The 22415-nt window shown below is 42.1% G+C and overlaps 1 protein-coding gene across 2 annotated transcripts in view; it reads right to left on the reverse strand.

The window, feature by feature from the left end:
- The window catches only part of gan (gigaxonin), an 80387-nt gene extending 65177 nt beyond the window's left edge, over nucleotides 1-15210 (reverse strand). The window contains exons 1-3 of one of the 2 annotated variants that reach the window (XM_080186764.1): nucleotides 15020-15210; nucleotides 5531-5642; nucleotides 1656-2006 (exon numbers count right to left, since the gene is read on the reverse strand). In XM_080186764.1, the coding sequence (XP_080042890.1) occupies nucleotides 1656-2006; nucleotides 5531-5642; nucleotides 15020-15210 (654 nt within the window). The remainder of the gene's footprint in view (nucleotides 1-1655; nucleotides 2007-5530; nucleotides 5643-15019) is intronic. The other variant, XM_080186765.1, reaches the window with a different exon arrangement.
- Between the last annotated feature and the right edge of the window lie 7205 nt (nucleotides 15211-22415).

Raw genomic sequence — 22415 nt, forward strand, 5'->3', positions numbered from 1 at the left:
TTGCTTATTCTTGAAACATTGCCATACTGTGTCCTTTGACAATGCTTGCAATAGGTTTATAAAATGTTGAGAGGAATAGATAGGGTGGATTCTCGGAGGCTATTTCCCCAGGGCTGAAATGGTCGCTATGAGAGGACATAGGTTTAAGGTGCTGGGGAGCAAGTACAGAGGAGATGTTAGGCGTAAGATTTTCACTCAGAGGGTGGTGAGTGAGTGGAATCGGCTGCCGTCAGTGGTGGTAGAGGCGAACTCGCTGGGGTCTTTTAAAAGACTTCTGGATGAGTATGTGGCATCTAATGGGATGGGGAGTTAGATAGTTCTATGGCTTGGTAGGTATAGATGTGATCGGCGCAACTTGTGGGCCGAAGGGCCTGTTTGTGCTGTAGTGTTCTATGTTCTATAATCCATCATCTGGCTACTACACATTTACAGTCAGATAGTCTTCACCTTGGGACATACAACTCTGGTCCAGATAAAGTTAAGGTTTAAAAACCCCTGCTGGACGAGCCTCCGCTCCTTCACTAAGGTAGCGCACACTCCACGAAGCACATGGGTAGATCTTTCAATGATCTCCCATGGCCTCCATGGTGGTCATAATAACAAGACATTAAATATTAGAGGGTTTAATGTGTTTATGGGAAAACAGGAAAGGAAGAAAGCCTTGTCAGGCTGGAGAGTGGCAGTAATGATTAAAAATGGCATTACAATATTGGAGACAGAGGCTGTTCCAGAGGAGTGAAGGACAGAATCTCCCCAGTGAGAGGTAAGGAATGAAAAAGGTGCAACAACATTGAACAGTGTAGTATACAGACCACCCGGACAATGACCATCTCCCCTTGACATTCAATGGCATTGCCATCACTGAATACCAAACATCCAGGACTTCCCATTGATCAGACATTGAACTGCACCAGTGGCTACAAGAACACATCAGAGGCTAAGAATTTTGTAGCAAGTCAGTCCCCAAAGCCTGTCCACAATCTACAAGGCACAAGTTGGGAGTCTGATGGAATACCCTCCGCTTGCACGGGAGGCACTCAACAATGACATTCAACAGCACTCAAGCAGCTTGACAACATCCAGAACAAAGTAGGCTGCTTGATTGGCACCCCATTCACCACCTTCAACATTCATTCCCTACCCCACCAATGCCAGTAGAAGCAGTGTGTACCATCTACAAGATCACTGCAGTAACTCACCAAGGATCCTTCAACAACACCTTCCAAAGCTGCAAGCTCCACCTGCTGGAAGGGCAAGGGCAGCAGATGGACGGGAACACCATTACATGCAAATTCCCCTCCTCTGCCACCTAGAATCTGATGGGTGGGTGTTGTAACAGGTTTAAATTAAGGAATATCTTCTTTCAGCTGAATTCTCTGAACCCTACTGTAGCATAATTGTCCCAGGAATTACTTTCAGATCTGTTCTTCTTGTCTGATACAATTTTCACAGAACTGCATTATAAATTTGTTGGCATTCATTTTTTAAGTCAGAGGCCAAGACAAAACACTACCGTAACCAAATTCCCGTTCAAGGTCCTTGTATTAAGTGATGCTAACATGCTCTGTTGAATAAGTAGTGAAAAAACACGGTAATTTTAAAAGAATCATTACTGTGATCATCAGAAAGTAAGAGAAATGATAGATTTTCTGTACCTTTCGACCCACAGGATCTTGACAAATCCATTTCACCACTGCGTCAAAAATATATCTTTCATTTCCCACATTCAGCTTTTCCAAAGAGATAATTTCTTTCACTTTTTCATGGCCGAGCTCCAGGAACTCCTCTGTGTGGGAAACATCGCGGAAATGTGTTTCCAGATATTCAGTGGCTATGTAGTATACATGTTGCAACGAGTAGTGCAAAGCAAAGTCACGTATGCCGATACAGTTCTCAGGAGCGATGCAACTTTCCAAAAATTCGCAGCACAGTGCTTTTAAATCAGTGAGGAGGAGAAGGTCTGCAGCCTGCACAATATCCTGAATAGTGTCTTCACTTAGCTTAATCTGAAAGAAACAGGAATGGTTTCAACAGTTGCAATGCTAGAATTCCAGTTTTACATTCCCAGAATATACAGTTTCTTCATTGCTGAGCATCACTGTTGGAAGTTTCCGACTATAATCAATTTTCACTTGGGCTCTTCACATTTCCCCTACCATAGACGGCTTAAAGTTAACAACTTGCATTTATACCGTGCCCAATAAAACATGTCAAGGTGCTTTACAAGGGCATCATTAATCGAAATGGTGTCAACTTGCAGAAGTATCAGGACAGGTGATGTAAAGTCCGTTCAAAGAGGCAGGTTTTAAGGATTGTCTTAAAAGGAAGCAGAGGGGTTCAGGGAAGGAACTCTAGAATTTAGGACAAAACCAACTGAAAGCATTGCTGGCAATTGTGGATCATACAAGATGCCAGAATTCGATGAGCACGAGGGATCTTGATCTCAAAGGTCTGTAGGGTTGGAGAATGTGGTGGAGATTTGGAGGGACAAGACCCTGGAGGGGTTTGCAAACAAGGATGAGATTTTTAAAACAGAAATCTTGCTGGATCAGTAGTCAATGCAGGTCAGCAAGCACAGGTGATGGATGAATGGGAATCAAGATAGGAATAGTAACATTTTTGTTGCGCACATGTTTATGCAGAGCGGAAAGTGGGAGCTGGGCTGTGAAAAATAATGAAGTGTTGCAATTGTGAGGTTTTGAGAGGGTTATGAGAGTTCCAGCTGCACTTGTGCTGAGGCAGGGCAGAGTTGGGTACAGCGGGAAGTAGGCAATCTTGGGAGATGGAGTGCATGTGGCAGGGTCTCACCTTGGAAAACAAAACAAACCATTCCAGGATTTCTGCAGTTCCTTTTGAAAATTAAAAATCAGGTTCTAAAATGAGCCACCTCAAAAAACTGCAGTTTCTTCACACAATAACAATCATTATGTCCAGCCGTAAAATTCAGTCCAGAGACATGGAATTTAATCCAAACAGATGTGAGGTGATGCAGTTTGGAAAGACTAATGCAGGAGAAAAATATACACAAAATGGAAGAACCCTTACAGAGGGATCTAGACGTACAGGTCCACAGTTCCCTGAAAGTGGCAACACAAGTGGAAAAGTGGGTCAAGGCGGCGTATGGCATGTTTCAGTCATCATTCGCAGTATAGAATATAAAAATTGGCAAATCATGTTGCAGCTGTATAGAACGTTAGTTGGGCCACATTTGAAATATTGCGCACACTTCTGGTCATCACACCACCAGAAGGTTATGGAGGCTTTGGAGAGGGTATAGAAAAGATCTACCAGAATGTTGCCTGGTTTAGAGGGTATTAGCTATGAGGAGAGATTGGACAAACTTGGGAGAATGATAGGTGTGACCTGATAGAAATTTACAAAATTATGAGAGGCATAGATAGAATGGATAGTCAGAGTCTTCTTCCCAGGGTAGAAATATCAATTACTAGTGGAAATAGGTGTAAGATAAAAAGGGGAAAACTTTCAAGATGTGCAAGGCAATTTCTTTTTACATAGGAGGATGGCAAGTGCCTGGAATGCATTGCCAACATTTGAAAGGCAAGTTGACAGATATATAAATAGGTAGGGAGTTAAGGGATGTGGACCTCACAGAGCCTAAAGGTCTTTACCTTAGAAAGGCGTCATGTGTTGGTGCAGGCTTGGTGGGCTGAAGGACCTGTTCCTGTGCTGTAATGTTCTTTGACAGTCAGAAGATTGTTATCACAGGCACTAAAGTAATTCTGTACTCATTTTGCCACCTAATGAAATCCCCTTCATGATTAATTTAGTTTTGATTCTATTCTGTGTACCAAGACAAACTCCTCAACCAGAGAAAGAAGGGTACTACAACAGATCATGTTATTGACTTTAGCTATCTAGGAAATTTATTAAACAGCTACAGAACAACCAAGTAATGGAAGAAACATTACAGATATATTTCCCATTACTGATAGATTACCCTAACTCCTCAAATTCATCATCTTGTTACCAAAATAAAGTACTTGGAAGTCAGTGTTAAAATGACTTGTGAAAATAAGCTTTTTTTTGTTAACACAGGAATTTTCAACCATGTTATTCACTTCAGGGCTTAGAGAATCTTTCTTCAAAAATTCCAAATTTAACAATTACATGGGAAAAAGACAGCTGCAGAATCCCTCTGAAGCAGTCACTTAAGTGTGCAGAATTTAAATGCAAGTCCATCTAATTTGGAAAGCTGCCAATAAGACACCAACAAATCATGCAACATTTGTAGTAGAATTAAGTGACTTAGTTCGTCTCTGAAACATACTGCTCAATGGCTAATCAAGCCACTATCGCAACATTATATAAAGTGGACATGATTTCAAAGAATCCCACAGTGCAGAAGGAGGTTATTCGGCTCATTGAGTCCACACCAACACAATCCCACGCAGGTCTCAACACCATAGCCCCATGTATTAACTCTAGCTGGTTCCCCTGACACTAAGGGACAATTTAGCATTGCCAATCCACCTAACCCACATATCTTTGGACTATGGGAGGAAACTGGAGCACCAGGAGGAAACCAGAGCACCAGGAGGAAACCCACGCAGACACGAGAAGAATATGCAGCCTCCGCAGCAACAGTGACCCAAGCCAAGAATTGAACCTGGATCACTGGTGCTGAGAGACAGCAGTGCTAGCCACTCGACCACTGTGCTGCCCAATGAAGTTAACTTTTAGTTCTTACATTTCATTATAAATTAAGACATCCATAAATTTAAAATCTAGGGCAAAATGATTGCTGTAAAAGACTGTCGCAAGTTTAAACTGTTTAGGCTTTTCAATACTCAGGCAAATATTTTGATGCACAGTTCAAACCTCAAAATAAATACAATCAAAATAATAGTTAATACTTCTAACTGAAGTGTAAAAGGACAAATTAAGAACAGACCCTATAAAAAGATCAGTGTACAAAAATAAAAATACTTCTGAACATCACATTGTTTTCAAACTGAAGATGAACAATGAAATACTGCATCCTTTAGAAGAGTTAAAAGAACAATGAAATTAGATTACCAGCCATTCATAATCTGTCGGAAGAAATATTTAACTTCTTCACGGCTCCTTTCAGATAAAATTATTCTACACTGGCATCTTTTTTCCCTGTACTGAAGTAGACATTTAACCACAATGTTCCATAATAGAGACTACACCAAACATACAACCTCCGCGGTCTGGGTGAGTTTCCTTCGGGTGCTCCGGTTTCCTCCCACAGTCCAAAGATGGGCGGGTTAGATTGATCAGCCATGCTAAAATTGCCTCGGTGTCCTGAGATGCATAGGTTAGAGGGATTAGCGGGTAAATATGTAGGGATAATGGGGATAGGGCCTGGTGGGATCGTGGTCAGTGCAGACTCGATGGGCCAAATGGCACTGTAAAGTTTCTATGATTCTATGATTCCTTCACTTGATGAAGGAGCAGCACTCTGAAGGCTTGTGATTCCAAATAAACCTGTTGTTGTGAGGCTTCTTAAAATGGACAATATAAAAACTGAGAAAAGATTCTGTACCTGGCCACTAAACATATAATCCAATAATTCCCGCATAACAGCGACAGAAATGCCATCTAGGGTAATTTTATACACTGAACCGTCTGTCCGAGCCGTATAATTCAGTTTTGTCCTGAAATACAAACATCAGACTGCAATAAATATCAACAATGGTTGCATTTTGCAGTACAGTATTGTAAATACACAGCAATCACAATTCAGCAGGTTTGAAGCCAAAAAGCACTGTTATCAACAGGTTCTTCATAAAATTATTCTGTTTTAGTTGCTGTTGTTGTAGAATGTTTAGAAACAACAAAAATAACACGCAACACTGTTCAATGGTGCTGGGAAACATATGAGTGTAAAAACATAACTTCCTAGTCAATGTTGTGCAAAAATCAAATCAGGGACATTTCTTAATGGTGCGATCAGTCAAATAATTAACTTTGTTCAAAGCAAATAATCATAATTTCCACTGGTTTTATCCATTATCATTGTGGAAAGGTAGTGAAGAATTGTGGACATACAAATGGGCATTGTGTGGTGCTTTCTCACAAGCAGCCTTGTAGCTGAACACAAGCACTTTAAGAGAATGGTTGGGGTGGCAGAGTGGTTAGTCCTGCTATCTCACAGCACCATGGACCCGGGTTCGATTCCGACCTTGGGCAACGGTCTGTGTGGAGTTGGCACGTTCTCCCCGTGTCTGCATGGGTTTCCTCCCACAGTTCAAAGATATGTGGGTTAGGTTGATTGGCCATGTTAAATTGACCCATCATGTCAGGAAGATTAGCAAGGTAAATACATGGGTTTATGGGGATAGTGGGTGAGACTATTGTCGGCGCAGGCTCGATGGGCTGAGTGGCCTCCTTCTGCACTGTAGGGATTCTCTGATTGTGTGATGTCATCAGCCTTTTGTGTGTGCAAATGGGCAGCGTAACATAGCAGCCTGATAGTGTTAACATCTTCTAAATGAAGCTCTGTTTTGGCTGAACCCCCAAGGCTGCAAAATTCACCGCAGATATGAAATATACAACAAGATGTACAAAGCTGACTATGGGAACTGTGCCTTCAGTAAAAGAATGTTATTCCCCTCAGTACTCGCACAGGTTAAATTTCAAGTTCAAAACCAAAAAGGATCCAATTTTAACAGTTTTCTGCTTGACCATCATGTTGTGTGGCACCACCACTATGCTAAATGGGATAGACTTTGAACAGATCCAACAACTCAAAGACTGGGCATCTATGAAGCGCTCTGGGCCATTAGCAGCTGAACTGCACTCAACCACAAATTGGTAACCTCATGGCCCAGCATTCCCCCCACTCTATCATTATCACTCAGCCAGGGCATCAAACTTAGTTCAATGAAGAGTGCAGGAGGGCATTTCAGAGGGCACTGAGAGTCAATCACATTGCTGTACGCAGTGGATCCAGAGTCACATGTTGGCCAGACCAGACAAGGGCAGCAGATCTCCTTCCCCGAAAGGAACCAGGTGGGATTTTACGACAATCGATGACATTTCACGGTCATCACTGAACCCCTAATGCCTGAATTTTATGGAATTCAAATTTCACCATCTGTCATGGTGGGATTTGAACCCAGGTCCCTAGCTCTTGCCCTGGGTCTCTGGATTACAAGAAAAGTGACAATGCCACTGCCTCCCCTAAACTCAAGTATTTGGAATCATCATTCTGAAAAATATGAAGTTGCAACTTCTTCTGAAAACTTTAAATCGGTTTCCCGAATGAAAATGTTACCAAGGATTAATTTCTCTTTCCTGTAACCACACAGGCTGCATGACCACCTTCAGCACTGTATGATCTTATGGCATGGGGAACGTATGTTCTAGTAATAATGCATCAATCACAATGATTTTTCAATTTACTTTTTCCGGAATGTGCAACATCTAAACTTAAGCCATGCAAGGTTTAGGGATACTTTTTGACCTGAGGGCAAATCACTTTTTTTTTACAAGAAATGTCAATGTTGAAACTTGAAAGTAATAAAAATGAAACATCTAGTGCCATATTGAATTGCTGGATCAGCGCTTTAAGCACATACAGTACTGCACTTCAAGTGAGACTCGCAGCAAATCATAAACAGTAAGAAAATACTGTTCCACCCAAGATGACTAATGTAGTTTAATACATAGAACGTAAACATTACTTAAATTATAGAACACTTACCCCACCCTAAATGTATTTCTGCTCAGTTAAGCACCAGAAGAATGAGTCATAATAGAAGTTAGTACTTTGTCACAAACTTTCTATGATGAAACCCAAGGATTCAGGACGTCTTCTGGCAAAGGAATTGAATGCTCCAAAACACTTCAGTAACAAAAATGATCACACTGTGTGTTTCATTTGCAGCAATAGTTCATGCTCTCTGGATTTATAGCTCTTCTGCAGATCTGATATTTATGATTTTCCAGTGTTATTTTTCCAGCACATGCAGACCACCAACAATCAATACGAATGACCCGCTAGGCCTCCATCAACTCCTCTCTTGTGCGTATTTATCTTTCATCAAGTTTCCCCTTCCAATATTACCTCTTTCTTAAAAAAAAAGGCTTCTCTACTTTTCCTTTCCCAGTCCTATAATTTTGCTATGAATGGTGGGAACCCGGTTTCATCAGTGTCCCCAGCAACTCACCAAAAGGACCATTCTACAAATAACTTCATTCTACAACCTAGACAATGAACACTGGAAAGTTAGTCAATCTCAGGGATATTTTGGCGAGGACTGCCCACTGGATAGTCACACATGTACATTACCCATTAAGAGTAAGGGCATTGTCCAATTCCTACTTCTCCACACCGCAACCTCGGTCCACTGACAGTGAAACAAATTGCAGTGCCAACTAGGATAAGGCAACTCAGACTGCATGATTCTATAAATCTGTGATCTTCCTGGCACGTATGCTCAGTATCACATGGTGCTTCTACTCAATAAGCTGAAAAATGAGCATTTGAAGAGAAAAAGTGTAAGATTTTCAAAGATTAATGCAACTTTTTGAATAATCATGCATCAAAACGAAAAATTAAATTAAGCTGAGAGCTATCTCAGGCAACTATGTTTTATAAAGCAATCACTTAGCCAGACAGTCCGTATGGGTTGAGAGTATGCTGCAACGCAGTTTATGAATCAGCGACTGGATGAACAACGTTACAATTCCTGGATATTCATTAAGTGTGAGAGCTTAACAAATTTAATGAGGATTGGAAAGTTGTGATGTAACAACCTAGGGTGCATGTCATTCAGACCTAGCAAATTAAAGCTTTTCTCCCCCAGGGTCAATTCCTTTCTAAAGTCAAGTTCATTAATTGTTCCATATGCTTCTCTCATACAGCTATGTCCTCACTTCTACCATCATCTGTGGAAACTTATGCAAAATATTTAACATTGATACCTTGATTTAAAATTCCAAAGTTAGACACCTTTCATCAGAGATCTTGCTTTTTGCTTTTTTATTTCAAACTTAACGTTTTTAAAAATTTACTATTTCCTTTTAGCTTACCCACTTTTTCCTTATTCTCTTTTAGCCTTGGTAATCTGCCTTCTCCTGATGCTCCTCAAGATTATTGCTTAGCATTATTAGCACTAACTTCATGATATGCCCCCTTTTAAGTTTCAATTTAAACTAAAGAATTCCATATTTTGATGCACTCCATCTTTGCCTTCTGAGAATATATGTATACACTTGGCTCGTGGTTGGAGTGCTGAATTAGCAAACCCAGAAAGCACAAGACTAAATCTCATCCTTAAATTCCATATTTCAGTGAATTTGTGGCAAGAACCATAAAATACCCACTAAAGTGATTTCAAAATTCAATGGGAAATTCATCAATGCCCCTACTGAAAAGGAAACTTCTGCCTGGTTTGGACCACATATGACGTTGATACAACACCATGCCAGTGGCTCAGTATCCTCAAGCGAATGAGCATTGGACAATGAATCTTTGCAGTGCTGCTCATACCCTGGAAAAAATGTTAAAATGTATTTTGTACTCTCTACGCTTCAACCTACCAAAGGTTCCTCCAGAGGCATTAAATCACTCAATCATTCTGATCTCTTCAGTCGCCAATGTAGAAAATTAAATGTGCAAGTGTCTTGGGGTGGCATAATGGGGACAGTGGTTAGCACTGCCGCCTCACAGCACCAACCAGATTCGATTCCTGGCTTGGGTCACTGCCTGTGTGGAGTTTGCAAATTCTCCCCACGTCTGCATGTTTCCTCCGGGTGCTCCGATTTCCTGCCACAGTTCAAAGGTGTGCTGGTTAGGTGCACTGGTCATGCTAAATTATCCCTCAGTGTACCCAAATAAGAGCCAGAATGTAGCAACTAGGGGATTTTCACAGTAACTTCATTACAGTGCGAATGTAAGCCTACTTGTGACTAATAGAGTCACAGAGGTTTACAGCATGGAAACAGGCCCTTCGGCCCAACTTGTCCATGCCACCCTTTCTTTTTTAAAACCCCTAAGCTAATCCTAATTGCCCACATTTGGCCCATATCCCTCTATACCCATCGTACCCATGTAACCATCTAAATGCTTTTTAAAACACAAAATTGTACCCGCCTGTACTACCACCTCTGGCAACTTGTTCCAGACACTCACCACCCTCCGTGTGAAAAAATTGCCTCTCTGGACCCTTTTGTATCTCTCTCCTCTCACCTTAAATAAACTTTAATTTTATTTTTATTGCTTAGCGAAAGATCAGCATAAAATTCTTTTCACTTCATCTAATCAAACTTAAATAATATTTTAAATTTATTTTGATGATCACTAAATGACATTCAGAATTGAATCCATATTGCAAATATTTGATGTCTGTTCTCATGAATTTGTTTGTGTTTTTAAAAGTGTAACCGATAAGGTAGATGAGGGCAGTGCAGTTGATGTTGTCTACATGGACTTTAGAAAGGCCTTTGACAAGGTACCGCATGATAGGCTGTTGAATAAGGTTAAATCTCATGGGATCTAGGGTGAGGTAGCCAACAAAATTGGCTTGATGACAGAAGACAGAAGGTGGTTGCAGAGGGTTGTTTTTCAAACTGGAGGTCTGTGACCAGTGGTGCGGCTCAAGGATTGGTGCTGGGTCTACTGTTATTTATCATTTATATTAATGATTTAGATGAGAATTTAGGAGGCATGGTTAATAAGTTTGCAGATGGCCAAGATTGGTGGCATAGTGGACAGTGAAGAAAGTTACCTAGGATTGATGATGAATCTTGATGTATCTTGATGAATTGGGAAGTGGGCTGATGAATGGCAGATGGAATTTAATTTAGGCAAATGTGAGGTGATGTATTTTGGTAGATCAAACCAGGGGGCAGGATGTGCAATTAACGGTAGGGCATTAGGGAAGAGTTATAGAATAAAGAGGTCCAGGGTCATAGCCTCTTGAAAGCGGAATCTCAGGTGGACAGGGTGATGAAGAAGGCATTCGGCACGCTTGGTTTCATTGGTCAGAACACTGAATACAGGAGTTGGGATGTCCTGTTGAAGTTAGATAAGACACTGGTAAAGAAAAACTTGGAATACTGTGTACAGTTCCGGTCCCCTACTATAGAAAAGGATATTATTAAAGTAGAAAGAATGCAGAAAAAATTTACTAGGATACTACCAGGACTTGATGGTTTGAATTATAAGAAGAGCTAGATAGACTGGGACTTTTATCCCTGGAGCACAGGAGGCTCAGGGGTGATCTTACAGAAGTCTATAAAATAATGAGGGGCATATATCACCTAGATAATCAACATATTTTCTCAATGGTAGGTAAGTCTAAAACTAGAGGGGAAAGGTTTAGGGTGAGACGGGAGAGGTACAAAAGGGACCAGAGGGGCAATTCTTTCACACAGAGGGTGAACGAGCTGCCAGAGATGGTAGAAAAGGTAGGTATAAGATTGTCTTTTAAAAAGCATTTGGGGTAAGATGCTATAGAGGGATATGGGCCAAATGCAGGCAATTGGGACTAGCTTAGTGGTTAAAAAAGGGCAGCATGGACAAGTTGGGCCGAATGGCCTGTTTCCATGCTGTAAATCTTTATGACTCAGTAAGTCTGCACTGACCACAATCCAAAGCAAAGCACCCAGGCCCTATCCCCCTAATCCCATGTATTTACCCTGCTAGTCCTCCTGAGATACTATGGGGCAATTTACCATGACTAATCGACCTAACCCACACATCTTTGGACTGGTATTCTAATACACTACATTCTCATTTTACAATATTGGATGGATTTAAAGTAGCAACTTCAGATTAATCTGTGAAATTAATCTATAAATTGCACGCATTAATTCACAGACAACTTTTTAATTCCTAAAGCACGCCAAAACACACACTGTGCTGCAGAAATTTATGCCTGAACTCAGCATTGGAGCACTTTATGGGCCTTGAACAGTGAAACAGTTGAACTTGCTACACTATTAAAATGGAATATAATAGGAGTGGTCCAAGGAACTTCTGCTCCAACACCAGCATCCATAAGTCAGAGGCTCAAAATCCTGCATAGAGTAAATCACCTTCTTTCTGACTCCCCAAAGCCTGTCCACCATCAGGAGTGTGATGGAATACTCTCCACTTGCCTGGATGGGTGCAACTCCAACAACACTCAAGAAGTTTGACACTGTCCAGGACAAAACAGCCCACTTGCTTGGCACCCCTTCCAGTATCCAGTAGACATTTACTCCCTCTATCGCTGACACAAAGTAGCAGCAGTGTGTATCATCTACAAGACACACTGAAGCAACTCATCAAGGCTACTTATCAATATATTTCAAACCCACAATCTCTACTACCTAGAGAGATAAGGGCAGATGATGTATGGGTACACCACCTGCAAGCTCCCCTCCAAGTCACACAACATCTTGACTTGCAACTATAATCATTTCTTCCCTGCTGCTGGGTCAAAATCCTGCAACTCCATTTCTCATACTACTGTGGGATGAACTTCACTACATGGATTGCAACGGTTCAAGGCATATATTGTGAAAGGATATGAGCAAAATATGGAACATAAATGTCAACACTCTGGATACAAACAATAAGTCATATATGTGCAGTAAAAACAGAAAATACTGGAAAATCGCAGCAGGTTTGACAACATCTGTGAAGAGAGAATAGAGCTAACATTTCAAGTCTGGATGACCTTTTGCTGAGTTCAAAAGCCCCAGCATTTGCTTTCAGCTATTTTTAAAAAACATTAAGCATGTGCAAAATTAAAATCAATTTGGGAATAAAATTTCTGCATTTATGCGACTCAGGTGAAAACAAAAATTATTCTTCAAGGAGAGGAAAAAAGCCTTGCATTTATAAAGCACTTTTCATGACCAACTGGCTGTCTCAAAGCACTTTACAGCCAATGAAGTACTTCTGACGTCTGGTCACACAGGAATCACAGCAGCTAATTTGCACACAGCAAACTCCCAGCAACAGCAACTTGAGAATAATCAGATAATGTTTTGATGTTAACACCAGGGATAAATCCCCTTTCCCTTACTTCAACACAGTGCCACAGAATCTTTTACATCTACCTGAGTCAGGAAATGAGGCCTCAGTTTAACATCTTATCACACAGACAGTATCTCTGACACTCCGGTGCCCCCTCAGTACTGCACTGGAGTGTCAGTCAGTCTTGGCCATTGTGCTCAAAGGCAGAAAGCAGGATTTGAGCCCGGAGCCTTGGTGATTCAGAGATGGCTTTGCCAAGTGAGTCAGGTACTGATGAAGGTCATCCAGACTCGAAGCATTGGCTCCAATCTCCCGCCACAGATACTGTCAGACCTGCTGAGTTTCCCCAGCATTTTCTGTTTTTGTTTCAGATTCCAGCATTCACACTATTTTGCCTTTATCTGACAGGTGCAGGCTTCCTGTGAACCTGGACAGGCAGATGTGTCTAACTGAGTCTGTTCAAAAAGACAAGGCAGTTCCCTGTCCTGGGGCTGACTACACACTCATTTCAGAGTTTATTTATTAGTGTCATAAAAGTAGTTTGACATTAACACTGCAATTAAGTTACTGTGAAATTCCCCTAGTCGCCACACTCCAGTGCCTGTTCGGGCACACTGAAGGAGAATTTAGCATGGCCGATACACCTAACCAGCATGTCTTTCGGACTGTGGGAGGAAACTGGAGCACCTGGGGGAAATCCACACAGACATGGGGAGAGCATGCAGACTCCACACAGATAGTGACCCAAGTCCAGAATGAAACCTGGGTCCCTGTGGTGTGAGGCAGCAGTTCTAACCACTGTGCCACTGTAGATTAATCATCTACTTGAGTCACCAGATGAGGCCTCAGTTGAACATCTTATCAGAAAGACAGAATCTCTGAGACTCCAGTACCCCCGCAGTATTGCACTGGAGTGTCGGTCAGCCTTGACTTCTGTGCTCAAAGGCAGGGAGTGGGATTTGAAACTGGAGCCTTGGTGATTCAGAGGTGGCTTTGCCAAGTGCTGACATATACAGGTTCCCTGTGAATCTGGACATGCAGATGTGTCTAATCCAGTCAGTACAAAAATGCAAGGCAGCTGAAGCCTCCCTGCCCTGGGGTGGACTACACCCTGATTTCAGAGACAGCTTCTGAGTACAAAGTAGTTGTGTTGGAGGAGAGGAGGTACAGTGATTAGCATTGCTGTCTCACACCACCAGGGACCCAGGTTCGATTCCCAGCTTGGGTCACTGTCTGTGCGGAGTCTGCATGGGTTTCCTCCTACAATCTGAAATACATGCCGGTTAGGTGCATTGGCCATGCTAAATTCTCCCTCAGCGTAGCCGAAAGGCACCAGAGTATGGCGACTAGGAGATTTTCACAGTAACTTCACTGTGGTGTTAATGTAAACCTCCTTGTGACACTAATAAATAAATAAATAAATTAGAGGAGAGGCTGGGCTGACATTAAGCTCTGCTGCTGGGGGGGGGGGGGGGGGGGGGGAGAGCAGGGTGAGGAAAGGGGGAGCCCCTCTGCTGGGGCTTTAGCTGCTCCCCTGCTTGGACACGTTGTCCCCACCAAACAGTGACCTGACACAGGGGCCTTTCTCTGTCACATACAGGGGCCCTGTGAACCTGGACATGCAGGGGTGTCTCATCCAGCCAGTGCGAAAGGATGAGGCAGCTCCCTGGGGCAGGCTGACTACACACTGATCTCAGAGCGACCCTCTGAGTGAGTGCCAGCTGGTTGTGTGTGAGGGGAGGCTGGGCTGACTCTGCGCCGCCGTGGGCGGTGCACGGGGTGGGGAGCCCCTCTGCTGGGGCTTTAGCTGCTCCCCTGGTAGTACCGCTGGATGTATTGCTCCCTCCTCCCCTCTCCTCTCCTCATCCACCTGAAACAGGGGCCTTTATCTGTCACTTACAGGGACGCTGTGAATCTGGACGTGCAGATGTGTCTCATCCAGTCAGTGCCAAAGGATGGGGTAGACTGACTGCACACTGATTTCAGAGAGACCCCCTGAGGAGAAGGTGTCTCCCCCGCCCCCCTCACCCTCACCCTCACCCTCACCCACACACTGACCTGACATAGGGGCTGGCCGCCGCCAGCAGGTTCTTCTGCACCGGGATCTCCTGCCCCTCCACCACCAGCACCGCGTCGCAGAACAGCGGCTCCTCTCGGAAGGAGCTGAGGCTCTTGAGCAGCTTGTTGGCGTGCTGCGGGTCCCACACCATGGACACCGAGCCGGCGCTGCCGCCCCGCTCCGCTGTCATCCCCGCCCGCTCGCTCTCGCACTTGGAGCTCATTCCCGGTGCCCTGGCGCCCGGTCTCTGCCCTCATCAAGCCGCGACTACGGCTCCCCACAGCAGCCCGCCCGCCCCAAGTCCGAAAAGGCGTTTCCTTCACCAGCCTGCAGGGGCACTGCCCACCACCCCCCCCCCCCCCCCCAAGGCAAAACATTCCCCATCACTTTCTTCACTGAAACCCATGTTGTGCACTGATAACAGTCACATTTTCGTTTCATTTTTAGCATTTTAATATAGTTTTGCACGTGATTCTGTATTTGTACATTTATCATGGCTTACATTTGAGGATAATGCCATCTGCTGGATATACAACTCTGGTGTATTGCTGAATGTACTACAGTTGTACATTACTAAGTACACTGCTATAGTATATTGCTGGATATACTATGATGTATTGCTTGATATATTGCTATGATATATTGCTGGGCATACTACTACAGCATATTGCTGGATATACTATTATGGTATATTGCTGGATATATTGCTATGGTATATTGCTGGGTCCATCACTATGTTTGATATATACTATTGTATATTGCTGCATATATTGCTATGGTATATTCCTGGATATACTACTGTGGGATATTGCTGGATATATTGCTATGGTGTATTGCTGGGTATGCTGCATTGGTATATTGGTGGATATACTATTATGGTATCTGGCTGGTTATACTATTATGGTATATTGCTGGATATACTACTATGGTATTTTGATGGATATACTGCTATGATATATTGCCGGATATATTGCTAATAGTATATTGCTGGGTCCATCACTATGTTTGATATATACTATTGTATATTGCTGGATATACTATTGTGGTATTTTGCTGAATAGATTGTTATGTATCTTGTTATAGCATATTGCTGGATATATTGTTATGGTATATTGCTGGACATATATGGTATATTGCTGGGTATACTACATTGGCATATTGGTGGATATACTATTATGGTATATGGCTGGGCATACTGTTATGGTATATTGCTGGATATATTGCTGGGTCCACCACTATGTTTGATATATACTATTGTATATTGCTGGATATATTGTTATGTATATTGTTATAGTATATTGCCAGATATATTGTTATGGTATATTGCTGGATATATTGCTTTGGTGTAATGCTGGGTATACTACAATGGTATATTTATATTGCGCAACATCGAGGGCCAAAGGGCCTGTACTGTGCTGTAATGTTCTATGTTCTTTGTTCTATGTTCTATGGTGGATATACTATTATGGTATACGGCTGGGCATACTATTATACTATATTGTTAAGCATACTACATTGGTATATTGCTGATTAGATTGCTGTGGTGTATTACTATTTAAATAAAATGAAATGCATCACAGTAGATGGAGTGAGGTCCAACCCACTACAATCACGCTGCTGAGTTAATCTCTAAATTTGAAACTGCCTTCAGGAAAGTGGAAGTTTAGCTCCCGACTCATGGTGATCCTGTCAGGTACCTCTCCTACTCTTGCAGGCTCCATTAAAAAAAACTGTTTCTTAGTGATATCCACAATAAAAACACATTAAAATAACTAAATATAGGGCAACTTCTTGAAGCACCTCAGCAAAAATCTATGATTTTTTTTTCCAAATTATCTTAATCTTAGCGATTTTTTTTCACAGCAATAGAAATGAACAGTTCTACAATTAGGGTGATAAAAGGAAATCAATACTTTTTATCATTACTTAGGTTTTCTGGGATCAGGATAACACCATTTCAAAAAAAATAATCATAGAGGACTAGAAATATTTGTTTCTCTCTCCTGACTGAGACTGCCAGGCCTGCTGAGTTTTTCCAGCACTTTCTTTTCTCCAGGTCTCCAGCACTCATAGTATTTTGCTTTTATTATCATCACATCGCTCCGGTGAAATAATGAGGTATTTATGTTTCAAACATAATAGAAATTGGATGAAGGTAGCACATAGGCATAAAACAGTAATCAAATAGGCTATTTAAATTTAGGTCATGAAACTGGGGAAATAGAACAGTTTGCTGACGTTAAAATCAGACCTGGGAAGAGTTGGCTAAAGAAAAGCCAAATAGAATCATAAAATCCTACAGTGCAGGAGGATGCCATTCAGCCCATCAAATCTGCACCAACCACAATTGCACTCAGGCCTGATCCCCATAACCCAATGCATTTTATCCAGCTAGTCTGACACCAAGGGGCAATTCAGAATGGCTAATCCACCTAACCCGCACGTCTTTGGACTGTGGGAGGATGCTGGAGCACCTGGAGGAAACCCACACAGACATATGGAAAATGTGCAAGCTCCACACAGACAGTGACCCAAGCTGGGAATTGAACCCGGGTCCCTGGCATTGTGAAGCAGCAGTGCTAACCACCGTGCAATTGTAAGGTTAGGTGTAAAATTAGAAAACTTTGGGTAAACTCAAGAGGTCTGACAGCATCTGTGGAGAGAAACTGAGTTAGCATTGTAGATCTAAATGATCCTTGTACAGGACTGAAAAAAGGTATGGGTGGCACAGTGGTTAGCACTGTGGCGTCAGAGCACCAAGGATGCAGGTTCAATTCCTGTCTTGGGTCACTATGTGGAGTTTGCACATTCTCCCTGTGTCTGTGTGGGTTTCCCCTGGGTGCTCCGATTTCCTCCCACATTCTGAAAGACGTGTTGGTTAGGCGCATCGACCTGAACAGGTGTTAGTCAGACTGTGGCGACGAGGGGAATTTCACAGTAATTTCATTGCAATGTTAATATAAGCCTTACTTGTGACTAATAAATAAACTTTAAATTTCAATGTTGAGTACAGAGGACTGTAATGAGCCTATGCGGATGAAGAGGTGTTGTTCCAGTTTGCATTGGAGCACAGCAGCAAGCCTAGAATAGAGACGTGGGCATGAGAGCAAGGTTTGATGTCCTTCTTTCTAGTCTCTGAAACATTAGGATTCTAATGTGAGGGGGAGGGGGGAGTTCCTGAGAGTTTGGTAGAGGGATTGAATTTCGGAGCTGTGAGGTCATGTTGCAACTGTACAAAACTCTGGTGCGGCTGCACTTGGAGTGTTGCATACAGTTCTGGTCGCCGCATTATAAGAAGGATGTGAAGGCATTGCAAAGGGTGCAGAGGAGGTTTACCAGGATGTTGCCTGGTATGGTGGGAAGGTCATATGAGGAAAGGCTGAGGGACTTGAGGTTGTTTTCGTTAGAAAGAAGAAGGTGACCTAATTGAGGCATACAAGATGATCAGATAGGGTGGATAGTGAGAGCCTTTTTCCTCGGATGGTGACGGCTATCACGAGGGGACATAGCTTTAAATTAAGGGGTGGTAATTATAGGATGGATGTCAGAGGTAGGTTCTTTACTCAAAGGGTAGTAAGGGCGTGGAATGCCCTGCCTGCAGCAGTTGTGGACTCGCCAACTTTAAGGGTGTTCAAATGGTCAGTGGATAGGCATATGGATAATATTGGAATAGTTTAGGTTAGAGGGTCATTAGATTGGTTCCACTGGTCGCCACAGCATCGAGGGCCAAAGGGCCTGTATTGCGCTGTAATGTTTTATGTTTGGATGCCTGTGGCACTTTGTGAGAAAGGAATACGGAGAGTTGGAATACCAGGAGGCGGATCCCTGTTGGAACAGCTGATGGAAAATATTGGTTGAAAGATTTTAAAGCGTGTGTTTTTCTTGAGGGGACCTTAGAAACGTTTGAATGACAATCATCTGGGGCATTTGACAATAAATCTCCATAAGATTGAGTGGCATCTTCCATTGGGTTTCAGAGTGGGGTGTTGTCTGACCACAGTCAGCCTGTTGTGTTGCAATGACTGTGTTTACTGAGAACCATACAGCATAAAATATGTTGTAAGCCATGTTATCCTTAAAGTTTGTGTAAATTTGTGAAGTGGGAGTGAAGTATTTTATTATAGTCAAACTTTCATGTTTAAACATTATTCTGTTGTTAAAATCTTATTGGATGTCTTGTGACTCCATTTCTCTGTTTTCCAAAAAAAAAGTTCCAGTCTTTTGAGCCAGTCTTCCAACTGGAATCGTAACAGGAGTACTGTATCAGACTCCTGCTCTGTGAATGGCGGAAAAGCTTTGGGGAACCAAGTGGTGAGTTACACACGAGTTCTCAGCCTCTGATCTGTACTTGGAGCCACTGTATTAATGTGGCTGCTCCACTTGTTTCTGATCAGTGGTAAGCCGTCAAATATTGATAGTGGGGAATTCAGTGATGATCGTACCGTTGAATGTCAAAGGATAGATTCCCTCTTGTTGGAAATGGTCATTACCTGGCACTTAGATGGTGCAAATGTTGCTTCCTACTTACCAGCAAGACTTTGAATGTTGGTCTTGTTGTCTGTGGGTACAAACTGCTTCATTATCTGAGGAGTTGCAAATGGAACTGAACACCTTGCAAATGTCCCATTTTCGACCTTATGAGGAAGGGAAGGTCATTGATGAAATAGCTGGAGATGGTTGGGCCATAACACTCCCCTGAAGAACCCCCACAACAATGTCCTTAGGCTGAAATAATTGTTCTTCAGCAACCAAACCCACCTTCCTTTGTTCTAGAATTATCCCAGCCAGTGGAATGTTTTCTCCAATTCCCATTGACTTTGGCCACAATTTTCTAGGTCCATTTGCCATGGGAAAAAAAATCCCATTATCGCTACCAACTCCCAATAACAGACTGCCATAATGGCCTCTGGAGAGAAACATACTAGTTTTCCGTTTTAACAAGAACAGCTGCCATTTTTTGGGAAAATTCTTTTCAAAAAGCCCGAAGTCCTTCATTTGATTAGGGCTTTTTGATGACAATCAAATGTTGCTTTGATGCCAAGGGCATTCACTGACTCCCTCACATACAGCGCTTTGGTCATATCCCATTCAAATGTTGAAGTTTATTTATTTGTCACAAGTAAGGCTTATATTGACACTGCAAATGAAGTTGCGGTGAAATTCCCCGAGTCGCCACATTCCGGTACCTGTTTGGGGTCAAGGATATACTTACATGAAAAAAAAAGTTGAGAAATCTGGAACTTGCTCTTTCAAAACAGCAGTAAATTCTGCATCAATTGAAATGTTCAAGACTGAAATGGAGAGATTTCTGTTACATTGAGTAAGAGATTATTGAACAAAGGTAAACGGCAGCATGGTGGCTAACACTGCTGCCTCATAGCACCAAAGACGTGGGCTTGATTTCAGCCTCGGGTGATTGCCTGTGTGGCGTTTGCACGTTGATTTGATTTATTGTCACACGTATTAGTATACAGTGAAAAGTATTGTCTGTGTGCTGTACAAAGCATACCATTCATAGAGAGGGTGCAGAATGTAGTGTTACAGTCATAGGCTAGGGTGTTGAGAAAGATCAAGTTAATGCGAGGTAGATCCATTCAAACGCCTGATGGCAGCAGGGAAGATGTTGTTCTTGAGTCAGATGTGGGGTGAGCCAAACATGGGGCGATACAAAAGTGTCCAGTCATCTTTGACTGGACCATTTTGTATCACTCCACGTCTGCGTGGGTGTCCTCCAGGTTCTTCCCACAGTCCAAAGATGTGCAGGTTAGATGGGATTAGCCCTGCTAAATTGCTCCTTAGTGTCCCAAGATGTGTAAGTTAGTGAGGTAGATGCATGGAGTTGCAAGGATGGGATGGGCCTGGCTTGGATGCTGTCAGAGTCAAGCAGAATTGATGGCTATATGGCCTCCTTCTGCACTATATGGATTCTATGATTGTATAAATGGAGTGCAGATGCTTTAGCTATTTGAAAGTCTAACCCTTTGATCTGTCAGCTGTAGGGAAATTCATTTGTCCCTTTCCTTTCCTCACATCAGTTGTATTAGTGTGGCAATTGTGCAAGATTATCACTTTTTGGAATCCAGTGATACCCTCGAAAGAATCCAAAACATTAATCTATAATCTTCAGCTATTATGATGATATCATTCTAATTAACAAATTACCTTCATTACGTGTCAGATACAATCCTTAAATTCTAGATTCAGATCTGTTGTAATCTTGGAAGATGTAAAAGTTCTTTCAACTTCCATTATTGAAGACAAACATTGACAATCCTGCAATTTACTCACGTTTCTATCTGTTGTGATCAGTGTTTGGTGTAAGAAATTGACTTGCAAAGCAACACGATTCTGTCTGAAAGACCAATATGCAGTTTACTCCACTCAATACCCACTGTCCCTTCTTTCCATAAAGAAATGCATTGGTCAATTACAAATGTTTTCTACAATTTATTAGTCCTTTGTTAACCAAATACATTGATGTGTGAGAAACTACATATTTGGTGGGACAACACTGGATCCCCTCAGATTTGCAAGTCCCTCAAAACATTGGAAACCTGTGGACAGTTAATTCAACAGTAGCTAAAACCCTGTGTAGAGGCAGCCTTGGACCTCTTCACCTTCATTTGAAATTATTTATATTTCTATTAAAAAATTCAAATCAAAATCATTTGTTTATATTGTATGTGAAAACCCACGTCTCCTGCCAAAAACACTTAATTTTTATATGCCAAATTATATGCCAGATTCTGGCTGAACCTATGCTGTCTGCAGCATCATCTTTACAATTTGGAGTAATTCCACTCCTTTAGGCTAGGATGAAAGCTATAGCCCATGAAACTGCTTAGCTGACATCTCAAGTGAGAAGCAAAAATCATAACGAAACAGAAATGTGGTACAAATCACAATAAAGATTGCTGTACATATTGTTAATTGCTCCTGCACTGTTTTATGTTGTTTCTATTATTCTCTCTGAACACCTAGAGATTTCAAAATGGCAAAAGATCAAATTGATTCTTTACAAGTATGAAGTATTTAACTGTTGAAGTAAGATTTTGTTGAAGCTTTTCATCTTGAACTCATTAGGACAGTCGCAAAAATACCAATGTCAGGGGAAACAACAACTTTATTCTGTGCGAGAAGAAAATGCCCATTGGTCAGCAAGTGAACTATGATTGTTAGAGGCGTTGCCATGGAGAATGCATGAAAATGGTGACTGTTAACTGCCAAACACTCTTTGAAAATTTAAACCAGGCAACTTGACAGATTGGTCGAGGCATTTTCCTGAGGAATGAACCAACAAATGGCTCTGTTAAAGAGACACCAGGGTCCACTTGCCAACCAGTGATCTCTTTTCATACAGGATAAAGTTGTTGCTTCCTCTGACATTGGTATTCT

This window comes from Carcharhinus amblyrhynchos, chromosome 4 (genome assembly GCF_965287045.1).
Source record: "Carcharhinus amblyrhynchos chromosome 4, sCarAmb.v2.hapA, whole genome shotgun sequence".
NCBI classification, from domain to species: Eukaryota; Metazoa; Chordata; class Chondrichthyes; order Carcharhiniformes; family Carcharhinidae; genus Carcharhinus; species Carcharhinus amblyrhynchos.